Source organism: Nicotiana tabacum, chromosome 21 (genome assembly GCF_000715075.1).
Source record: "Nicotiana tabacum cultivar K326 chromosome 21, ASM71507v2, whole genome shotgun sequence".
Taxonomy (NCBI): domain Eukaryota; kingdom Viridiplantae; phylum Streptophyta; class Magnoliopsida; order Solanales; family Solanaceae; genus Nicotiana; species Nicotiana tabacum.
In genome coordinates this window covers 37,869,249-37,881,679 of record NC_134100.1, presented here as the reverse complement: position 1 = coordinate 37,881,679, position 12,431 = coordinate 37,869,249, and the positions used below count along the sequence as shown (strand labels likewise).

The following is a 12,431-nucleotide window of genomic DNA, read 5'->3' as shown; positions in this document are numbered from 1 at the left end:
AAGGCTAAGCCGAAATTTGTGGGATAAAGTCCCCTCGTTGTGAGAGCAAATGATCATTGCTTAAAGTAATGATGTTAAGTCGACTCGTACGACACTACACGAAGTCGCTCAGATAAGTAGGGTCAAATGCTTGTTGCTAGGTTTATCACCTAGTGGTGGTTTATTATGCAGATGTCACTATAGTACTCTCGGGGAAAAGGTAAAAGATAATTTTGTTATGTTTAGGCCTAAGGAGACAAAAATAATTTCAGTGACTTAATGAAGTTGAAATGGTTTTGCATGATTCTTATTAAAATTATGGGTTGATATAAATGTTTTAAAAGTTTGTATCATGATTTATATTTTTCTAGTCTTTTCATTTAAAATGATAAAGAGCATGATTTGATATAATTATTATCGTTTTATATAAAATATTGGTTGCATTATTTTTGCAAAGCCTTGTCTCAGGAACTTGAGTTAGAGAGAGAGTCTATGACATTTATTAAGTATGTTGTGTACTCAGCCCTTAGGGGCCCCTCTTCAGGGTCCCGCTTATTTTATATATTTCAGGATATGGTGTGGTACGCGATGGGCAGATGAGGCTAGGATGACTCTCTTTTCGAGGTGTATGGTGAGGCACCACTTATTTTTCATGGTAGTTGTCATGTTGATCTTACTTTCTTTTGGTTGGGGTTGTCCCAAGTGTTTATTTTATTCTCATGTCTTAGAGATTCCACATACAATTAGTATTCATCTGGGGTTGTAATTGTTGGGTTATTCATATAGCATGAAATGAAAAAGACATTGTTATTCTTATGTATTTTCAATTATTGAAAATGGTGGATTTAAAGATTATGTTTCATGTATGGTATTAATCATCTAAAATGATTATGCTTTCAAAAAGGCTTTTGCATGCATCTATTAGGCATAAAAATGTATATTCTTATAGGGCTTGGTCCATCCGGTTTAGGTAGTATGCCGGGTGCCGGTCACATGAATTTGGATCGTGACACTTATTCTGAAGAGTGTTGAATATGTTTTTACTACAAAAGAAAGATTTAGACAATATATAGAGTTAGTTTGAACAAGGTCTACCTTTTTGGACAACAACTATCATCTCCAACCGCTCTAACAATTATCACTTGACTTCAGGTATAGTAGTTGTCCGTCCTTCCATCCGTCATAGGACAATCAGCCACAACTCTATATATTTCCATAAGCACATTATAGTGCATTAAGCACATTATAGTGCATTAAGCACATTATACTCTAACTCTATATACTTCCTAACAACTAAGTCAAACATTTCCATGATACTCAAACTTCCAAAATACTCCTTGATTTTTCCACACAGATTACCATGTACCCACCTAAATCACATAAGCACATTATAGTGCATTAAGCCCAAAATTAATTTAAACTTGATTAACTCAATTGGAGTAATTGCTACAAATTAATATCAAGCATATTTCATTTGCTAATCATCAAAATTTTACAGAACTCAACAACAGGCAAGATAAGGAACATATAGAATAATTGCACAAAAGATCAAGTATCCCGATCTCTTGTACCGGAAATAATCACGTGGCCAAATTGCTACTCTCTTTGTCCCAATTTATGTGATGTATTTTTCTTTATAGTATGTCCTAAAATGAATAATACCTTCCTATGTTTAAAATAATTTAATTTTAAATTTCTCATTTTACCCGTAATAAGATGATTTATAAGCATATATTTATGACTTGTTTTATATCACATGTTTTAAAAATCTTTCTTTCTTTCTTAAGCTTATTGTCTAGTCAAAGTACATTGCATAAAATGGAAGGAAGAGCAGGGGCGGATCCACGTTGTAGGGGTGAGTTTACGTGAACCCATGCTCCTCTCTCTAAACTATGTATAATACTTGTATTTTCGTGATAACTAACATAAATAATTATGAGTGAACCCATGCTCAAGCAAACACTTTGGTCCCGTCAAACAAACATTTATCTTAAAGGTAATGGTGCACATTCATTCTCCTAAAATTCTGGATACGCATCTGACGAAGAGAGTATTATATAATGATTAATGAGCAAAACTCGGGTTCATTTTAAACATTGTCATGTCATTTGTGTGACTATAAAAATATGTTATTAAAGTAAACTAAGAAGTTTAAAGTTAAATTATTTTAAATATATAAATTTGTATCTTTCTTTTTGGACCAGACAAGAAAAAGTTGTCATATAAAGCATAAGCATGCGCGCTTTTTGTCCTAGGTTATTTTTGATTCAAGCATATGCTTGATTTAAGCAAAGAAGAAGGATATCCTGTGGATACTTATCCTCAATCTCTTGTTCTAGCCACTGAACGCTTAGGATTAAACGTCATTTAATTAACATTGTGCGCTCAGTCTATATATACTGTCGAGTTACATACACCCAAACAATACCATCAAAACACAGCCTAAATTTGCAGTAAAAAGCAAACATGGCCTCAAACAATCTTACAGTGCTCAATGCACTTGACACTGCACGAACCCAATGGTACCATGTCACAGCCGTTATCATTGCTGGAATGGGTTTTTTCACAGATGCCTACGATCTCTTCTGTATCACCACTGTCTCCAAACTCTTAGGCCGTCTCTACTACTACGATCCTGCTAAGCACGCCCCTGGAAAACTGCCTCATCCTGTTAATAATTGGGTAGTTGGAGTCGCTTTGGTTGGTACTTTAACTGGACAGCTCGTGTTTGGTTGGCTCGGAGACAAACTTGGCCGAAAGAAAGTGTATGGACTCACTTTAATCCTCATGGTCATTTGTGCACTTTGCTCTGGTTTGTCCTTCGGGTATAGCAAAAAAGTTGTTATGGGGACACTCTGTTTCTTCAGATTCTGGCTTGGATTTGGCATTGGAGGAGATTATCCTCTTTCTGCCACAATCATGTCCGAATATGCAAATAAGAGAACTCGTGGGGCGTTTATTGCTGCAGTTTTTGCCATGCAAGGCGTTGGGATCGTATTTGCCGGGCTTGTTTCAATGACTGTTTCGAAAATCTTTCTTATGAATTACGCGGGTAAGGCATTTAATGTGGATGAAGTTTTCTCCACGGAACCTGAGGCAGATTATGTTTGGCGAATCGTATTGATGCTTGGAGCTCTTCCAGCTCTTCTCACCTATTATTGGCGAATGAAGATGCCTGAAACAGGGCGTTACACTGCTATTATTGAGGGAAATGCTAAACAAGCAGCGCTTGACATGGGAAAGGTTCTTGACATTGAAATTCAAGCAGAAGGTGAAAAATTGGCCAAATTTAAAGCAGCCAATGAGTACCCTTTACTCTCCAATGAGTTCTTCATGCGCCACGGACTTCACTTAATAGGTACAATGAGTACTTGGTTCTTGTTGGACATAGCTTTCTACAGCCAAAATCTCACACAGAAGGACATATTCCCAACCATGGGACTAGTTAGTGACGCCAAGAGCATTTCAGCTTTGAGGGAGATGTTTGAGACATCACGTGCAATGTTTGTGATTGCGTTGCTCGGTACCTTCCCTGGTTACTGGTTCACAGTATTCTTCATTGAGAAAATCGGCAGGTTTAAGATACAACTGATGGGGTTCTTCATGATGTCAGTTTTCATGGCAATCATTGGAGTCAAATATGATTACCTAAAGACTAAAGATCACAAATGGACATTCGCAGCTCTTTATGGTTTAACTTTCTTCTTTGCCAACTTTGGACCCAATTCGACAACATTTGTGCTCCCCGCGGAGCTCTTTCCGACAAGAGTGAGATCCACTTGCCATGCCCTGAGCGCGGCATCTGGAAAGGCAGGGGCAATGGTTAGTGCATTTGGGGTGCAGCAGTACACGCAAGACGGAAATATTCATAAAATTAAGAAAGCCATGATATTTTTGGCCTTCACAAATATGATTGGATTTTGCTGCACCTTTTTAGTGACTGAGACAAAAGGAAGGTCACTGGAGGAAATTTCAGGGGAGGATGAACAGAAGAATGAGACGCAGATGAAGAGTACTAGGCCTGTCTCTGGACACCAGGACGATGGATGGGATTGAGATATGGTATATGATATTGGCAAGTTTATTTTTCACTTTGAGCAATACGTAGATGCATATATATATATATATATATATACGCATATATCAAATGTATTAATAAGTGGGCAATGGATGTCACACAATGTTGTGTTCCAGCTTCAGTCACCTCCAGAATAAGGGCTTCACTAAGCAAGGAAATTAGGATAATTGTTTTCTTTCACCAATTCGCGTTGCATTGGTGGGGGAATAATTTTGCATTTTCTATTTCCTGTCCTACTCCCTCCCGAAGTGGTTATTTCCTTTGCTGTCTGAAACGAAAAGTGATATATGGGTTAACTATGTATTTATATTTTGTGTAAATATTGTTAGATCTTGTCGGTCTTTTTCTTGACAATGAAGTTGGAAAAAAAGAAAAGCTACAGTCTTATATGCAGAGGCGGCCCAGAATTTGAAGGTCGGGCTGCCTTTTTGGATTCTATTAAAATTTGATATATAGGATGTCCGCTATTAATATATCACTATTTTTTAAAAATATATACATATATACATGAATTTTTTGCCGAACTTTAGGGGTACCGGTAACCAGTGGCGGAGCCAGAATTTTCTTTAAGGGGTGTCAAAATATATAAAAGTAAACATATCAGGAAATTAAAGGGAGTCAATACATAATATATATACATATAATTTATTTATTTTACCTAGCTACACAGTGTATTTTTCTCGCGATTTGACACCCCTTCTTATAAGGTGGCTCCGCCACTGCCGATAACCCCTCTTGGTATAGCATAAGTCCGTCTCTGCTTATATGAATGAATTTACCTCCGTTTGTAATAATTAAGAAAAGACAAGAAAAAATATTTAGATCATAGCTAATTTGATTTGGTAGTCATGGGACTAAAAGCATAAGTAACAATTTTGAGAAGCGGTTCCCAAAGTTCCTGTAACGAATCACACTGGCTAATCAAAATCGTGAAGAAGAATTCTACAGCAATTGAGAAGAGAAGCATAAGAACGAATGAGATCTAGAGAGAGAGAGAAATTCTCATGCTCCTTCCAAAAATGAATACGTCTAGCAAAAATACAGCTTGATTTCTAACAAATTACTTAACTCCCTTGTCGACTTCTAACTAACATAACCGGAAGGGCAAAACTGAAATACTGAAAATATAAGACAGTTGAAACTTGTACTTAAAATATGAAAGGACTGAACTTTAAATGGATGGAACTTTAATTTCCTAACTGCCAAGACTCAGCCTAACGGCTACGATCCATCCTTTAAGCACAAAATATCACCCTCGTAAGCTTGATTCGTTACATTCCATCACCCATAGGATCCTTAATTGTTTCAAGATTTGGAATTGAGACTTAATTTATCAAGTTATTATAAGGTGGTGACAGATTAGTACATTGCACCAGTCCCTGGACTACGACTGGATTAAATATAATGGGGTCATTTAAGGTAGTTGGAATTATGCCAAAATTCAGCTAACTTTTGATAACTGTCTAAAATGTACCGAAACAATACAAACCAGGAAACCAGCAGGACCATAATTAATTAGGCAGCAGAATAAGCTTATGTTGGACAAGATAAATTATTTACTATAGTAAAACAATAAAGCCAGAAAGGACAAATAAACGAGCAAGACCAAGGATAATATAGCTAATGACCTGCAAGAACAAAGTTGGTATTTGTATGCTCAAAATTGGAATTTACCATTCTTCCCACTTTTGTTTGGATGAAAGCTATGCAGACAAATTCTCTCCTTTGATGTTAACCATTCATGGAGTGACACCGACGGCGATAAGCATATATATGAATGGTACCATTCATATATATGTTCAGGTTACAATCCCCCAGTTAAAAGAAAACAACTGTAAGTTTTCTGGAACGCTAGCAACAAATTGCAGCAAGATGCATAGGAAAAAATGATAAAATTAAACCAAACGGCATAATGTTAATTAAAAGGTATAAAACGATATATCTTAAACAACCAAATGAAGTGAAAAAAAACGTGAAAGCTAAACATTCTAGTTCCGTGCATTAATGGTGTAGAAGTTTCCTATATCATTAAGTTTAAGTTGACATACAACAATAGATAATTCTCTAGCAAGTCTGATATAATAACTTGAAAAATAGAGTAAACCCAAAGCTGATATAGCATAAAAGTTATTTAAATTGTTGGAGTATATAACTTAAACCCAAAGCTGAAGAAGTAAACCTATTATTGGTACAGCTTTGTCCAAAATAGATCATTAGTATATAAGTTGAAGCTCGTGGATATAGCGGTCGTTAATCAAGATGATCAATAAGCAAGTTTAGCGCGTTCTGGCTGTCTCAAAGTGATTGCCGAAAGAAGATTAATCTACTGTAAAGCATAAGAATATCACTGTCACCTTGTTGTTTCAATTTCTTGTGGTGGTGTTGAGTTGGAGGCATATTATTGATTTAAGCAAAGAAGAAGGATATTCTCCAATCAACCAATTTCTTGTTCTAGCTATGGAACCTAGGCGTAAACGTCAATTAATTAATCGCATTAACTGTTTATATATGTATAGCAAGTTAGAGACACAAACCAATCTCATCAAACAAGAGAAAAAATCAACATGGCCTCAGACAATCTTGTAGTGCTCAATGCTCTTGACACAGCACGTACCCAATGGTACCATGTCACTGCCGTTATCATTGCTGGAATGGGATTTTTCACTGATGCGTACGATCTCTTCTGCATCTCTACTGTCTCTAAGCTCTTAGGCCGCCTCTATTACTATGATCCTGCCGCGAAAGCCCCAGGCAAATTGCCTCACATGGCTAACAATTGGGTGATTGGAGTTGCTCTAGTTGGTACTCTATCTGGCCAACTCGTATTCGGCTGGTTAGGAGACAAACTTGGTAGGAAAAAAGTCTATGGACTCACTTTAATTCTCATGGTCGTTTGTGCACTTTGTTCTGGCTTGTCCTTTGGGTATAGTGCAAAATCTGTAATAGGGACGCTCTGTTTCTTCAGATTCTGGCTTGGATTTGGAATTGGAGGAGATTATCCTCTTTCTGCTACAATCATGTCTGAATATGCTAACAAGTCAACTCGTGGGGCGTTTATTGCTGCGGTGTTTGCTATGCAAGGAGTTGGGATCATCTTCGCGGGGCTCGTTTCGATGATTATCTCCAAAGTGTTTTTAATCAAGTACGGAGGTAAACCATTTGATCAGGATGAAATTTTGTCCACGGAGCCTGAGGCTGATTATGTTTGGCGGATCGTGTTGATGGTCGGGGCTCTTCCAGCACTTGTTACCTATTATTGGAGAATGAAAATGCCTGAAACAGGGCGTTACACTGCTATTATTGAGGGAAATGCTAAACAAGCAGCGATTAACATGGGGAAGGTTCTTGATATAGAAATCCAAGCAGAAGGTGAAAAATTGGCCCAATTCAAGGCAGCTAATGAATATCCTTTGCTCTCCAGTGAGTTCTTCCAGCGCCACGGGCTTCACTTAATAGGTACAATGACAACTTGGTTCTTGTTGGACATAGCTTTCTATAGCCAAAACCTCACTCAAAAGGACATATTTCCAGTCATGGGACTCACTAGCAAAGCCCAAAATATTTCTGCTTTGAGGGAGATGTTTGAGACATCGCGTGCCATGTTCGTGATTGCCTTGCTTGGTACTTTCCCTGGTTACTGGTTCACAGTGTTCTTCATTGAAAAAATTGGCAGGTTTAGGATACAATTGATGGGGTTCTTCATGATGACAGTTTTCATGGCGATCATTGGAGTCAAATATGATTATCTAAAGACTAAGGAGCACAAATGGACATTCGCAACTCTTTATGGCTTAACTTTCTTCTTTGCCAACTTTGGACCTAATTCGACCACATTTGTGCTCCCCGCGGAGCTCTTTCCGACAAGAGTGAGATCCACCTGCCACGCACTGAGCGCCGCATCTGGAAAGGCCGGGGCGCTGATTAGTGCATTTGGGATACAACAATACACGCAAGATGGAAATGTTCATAAAATCAAGAAAGCCATGATGCTGTTGGCTGTCACAAATATGCTTGGATTCGCCTTCACTTTCTTGGTGACTGAGACAAAAGGCAGGTCACTGGAAGAAATTTCAGGGGAGGATGGCAGGCGGAATGAGACACAAATGAAGACTAGTAAGCCTGTCTCTGCCCACCAGGATGATGGATGGGAATGATCATATATAGTTTATCACTATGAGCATTGCATCTACAGGAAAAATGGATCAATAAACGGGCGAAGAACCGATTAGTTGGTTTGTTGCTCACGCCGCGTTGTGCTTGGTAGCTTTTCAATCACTTCTATGAATAATAAGAGCTTTAATATGATAAATTGTCATGACCCAAAATCCACTATAAGTCGTGATGGCACCCAACGTCGCCGTTAGGCAAGCCAACGGTGAATTGACAATTTAATTATTCATTTTATTATTTTTGAATCATGAATATTGTTAGGTGGAGACATAAATGCGTTAGAGTCGTAGATAAATACAATTTAAATATTATACAAGTAAAACTGTATCGAGGTTAAGCAAACCATAAACAAATTCTAGAACATCCCAAAACCCGGTGTCATAAGTGCATGAATATTTACTAAGGAGTACAATAATAATACAACATCTGTTCGGAATGTAAATAAGACAGGATAAAGTAAATACTATGACGGAGACTCTGTGGGCTGCGATACGTAGCCTGGAATGCAGCTCACCATAAAGTCTCCTCAGCAGCTGCGCCTACGCGCCAAGATAACCACCAATTGAACCTGTCAGATCCTGCACATTTAGTGCAGAAGTGTAGCATGAGTACGTAAATCAACGTATACCCAGTAAGTATCTGGCCTAACCCCGAAGAAGTAGTGACGAGGGGTCGACATCGACACTTACTAGAGGTCCAATAAAGCAATATGATAAATCATAAGCAGATATGAACCACAACAACAATAATGGGGTAAAACTGTAAGTTACATAATCTTTCAAAAAATTTATTTTAAAGATATAAATCTCTCAGTCTCGTATTCTATCTCAACATCTCAGATGTATCAAGTGCCAGTATCAAATGGAAAAGGATTTACCATATAAAATGCCAGGCATCAGTGGAATGATAATCTCGTGAATATTCGAACGGCTAGCGATATAACGCACGATTATGCCGAGGTCGTACGACGCGATCCAGAATAATGTGTACACTGCCAAGGGCCGACCAACATGAACCATAAATGCATCTATTATACTGTCGAGACGTCCGGCCCGCTCCACAAGAATATATATATATATATATATATATATATATATATATATATATATATATATATATATATATATATATATATATATATATATATATATATATATATATATATATATATATATATATATATATATATATATATATATATATATATATATATATATATATATATATATATATATATATATATATATATATATATATATATATATATATATATATATATATATATATATATATATATATATATATATATATATATCCAACAGAATGAGTTCAAATAATTCAAATATTACATGATAAAGTTCTAAGTCTACCCGGACATAAACATGATTTAGCTACGTACGGACTCTCGTCACCTCGTACGTACGCAGCACCCACAACTAGTAACACATGACAATTACATCATCTAGGGGGTAGTTTCCCCCTCACAAGGTTAAACAGGAGATTTACCTCGCTCCGAAGTTTCATAATCGGCTCCAACGCCTCTCTAACACCTCAAACCAAAGCCCATCGATCCGAAACTAGTCAAGCAAGGTGCAAATAAATCAAAATATACTCTAATGCGTATAATTTAACAATTTATAATAATTCTCAACTCCGCTCGAAAAGTCAACAAAGTCAACCTTCAAGCCCACGTGCCCGGATTCCAAAAATTCTTGAAGATAATCATTACCCATAATACCATGAACTCGAATATATAGTTTATTTCTAATTCCATGTTCAATTTCGTGGTCAAAATCAAAAAATATAATTTCTGGGGTTTTCTACCAAAATTTCACAATTTCCAAAAGTTTTCATATTTAAATCCACATATAATCCATGTATTTAACTCACAATATGTAGAAATCACTTACCTCAAGATTGATGATGAAAATGACGCTCCAAAATCGCCCCAAAGTCGGCTCCCATGGAAGAAATGAGGTGAAAATGAGCCAAACCCCCGGTTTAAAATAAGTCTGCCCAGAATTCCCTTATTCGCGATAGCGGAAAACGCCTCGCGGTCGCGAAGGCCTAAAATGCCACTGCCCAAAAACCTTCTTCGCGTTCGCGGCCTGGATATCGCGTTCGCGATGCATTACTGCCCGATTCTCCGCGTTCGCGATTCCCATGTCGTGTTCACGTAGGCCAAAGGCCTCGTGCCCCGTTTCCTCCATTTTCTCATCGCAATTGCGATTGGGCCTCCGCATTCGCGAAGCACTGCCAGGCCAACCTACGCGATTGTAGACCCATCTTTGCGTTCGCGTAGGGAAATCAGCTGCCCCCTCCAATTTCCTTCTTTGCGATCGCGAAACACACCAGCAACAACAAATCATCCAAACTTACTCCGAAACCATCCTGAAATACACCCGAGGCCCCTGGGACCCCGTCCAATCACACCAACAAGTCCCAATACATGACGCAAACTTGCCCGAGGCCTCAAATCACACCAAACAACATCAAAACTAGGAATCGATAATCAAAACCTTTTTTTAACTTCCAAACATTCAAACTTTGACGAACGCGTCCGAATTACACTTAAACATTCCGGAATGACACCAAACTTTACGCACAAGTCATAAATCACAATACAAACCTATTCCAAGGCTCGGAACCTCAAACGGATATCGATAATACCAAAATCCACTTCAAATCAAACTTAATAAATTCTTAAGCTTTTAAAGTGCCAACTTTCTATAATAAGCGCTGAATTGCTCCCGGACCACCTGATACTCAACCCGAACATACGCCCAAGTACGAAATCATCATACGAACCTATTGGAGCCTTCAAATCTTCATTCCGAGGCCGTTTACTTAAAAGTCAAACCTTAGTATACTCTTCCAATTTAAAGCTTCCGAATTTAGAATTTTCCTTCCGAAACAACTCCGAACTTCCCAAAATTCAATTCCGACCATACGTACAAGTCATAAAACATGAAGTGAAGCTACTCATGGCCTCAAAACGCCAAACGGCGCACTAGACCTCAAAACGACCGGTCGGATCGTTAGATAAATCACCTATTACCTTAAGTAAAACTATAACGCTAGCGTAATTTTTTTTACACTTATCAATATATACTATATAATTAGTTAAACTCAGCTTTAGTAAGCTGGCCATTGGCGAGTAATTGGCCAGGAGCTTTTGCATTTTCTTTCTCCTTTCCGACCCTTCCCCGGGGGTTTAGTTTCCTTATTGCTATGATAAGTGATAAATGTGTTAATTATATATTCAATCTTTTTGTTAAGAAATGGATGCCTTTTATTGTATCTTCTCACTTTGCATAAAAAAAATCAAATGTGTCTCACTACTATAGGTTTTGTTTCATGTACTTGGTAATGGAAAGGAATTAGTATACCATTTACCAATAACTTCTCCAGAACCATGAATCCTTCTGTTACATTGAATCCATTAGAAAGTTGGAATTCTTGGAACTTCAAAATTAACTTGAATAGGAGTACAACACGACTACAACTATAGGATATTGGACCAGCACTTACTGGTGAACCCCAATTCAGATACCTCCTTAAACCCCTTTTGGTAATGATCATATTACAAAAGTCCACACATTAAAGATTTTTTTCTCCTCATCCACCTCCCTTCTAACCGTAAAAACTGATTCACACTGAGTATTTACGCCCAATCAATAAATAAGTGGCACGTCTCACTTTATTTAGCTATAATTTTTAGTATTTAACCATAGTTAAGTGTTACGTATTTTGTACTTGATCTTAAATGATAATATAAAAGATACTTAATAAAATCTTGCCATCTTCCGTTGTGTTCCTATTGGAAAAAACTCTAGCCGTTCAGCTACCTGTAGACATTATCATTTATGTCAAAAAAAACTTTCACAGATTATACAACAAAATAAAATTGCAATTTAATAGGAATTATCGATAAGGAAAAAAAAGAAGGAAACAAAAATAGAAGAGACAGACTACTTTTCTTTTCTAGTACTTTCGTTTCATATACTCAATAAAAACATAAAGAAAATTCTTCATTTATAGCAGTATTTGTAATTTATTCTTGCTTACTCCTTAGTAGCAAGTAAATCCAATGCTTACCGCAAAACTTGTCTCCCACAGTATGCCTTCGATCGAGTTTTTAGCATAATACCGTACACTAACTTTCCAGTTGCATCATTGCAAAAGTAAACTCGCAACGAAAACA

At 37.3% G+C, this 12,431-nt stretch overlaps 2 protein-coding genes across 2 annotated transcripts; both read left to right on the top strand.

The window, feature by feature from the left end:
• Positions 1-2,445: 2,445 nt before the first annotated feature.
• Positions 2,446-4,035, top strand: LOC107803074 (inorganic phosphate transporter 1-11-like). The gene is given in 1 exon segment (NM_001325731.1): positions 2,446-4,035. A coding segment is annotated over 1 exon segment (1,590 nt).
• Positions 4,036-6,534: 2,499 nt separating this feature from the next.
• On the top strand, positions 6,535-8,511 carry LOC107803076 (low affinity inorganic phosphate transporter 4). Its single transcript, XM_016626675.2, has one exon. The coding sequence runs from the start codon at positions 6,622-6,624 to the stop codon at positions 8,209-8,211; it is 1,590 nt and encodes a 529-aa protein (XP_016482161.1). The 5' UTR covers positions 6,535-6,621; the 3' UTR covers positions 8,212-8,511.
• Positions 8,512-12,431: the final 3,920 nt, after the last annotated feature.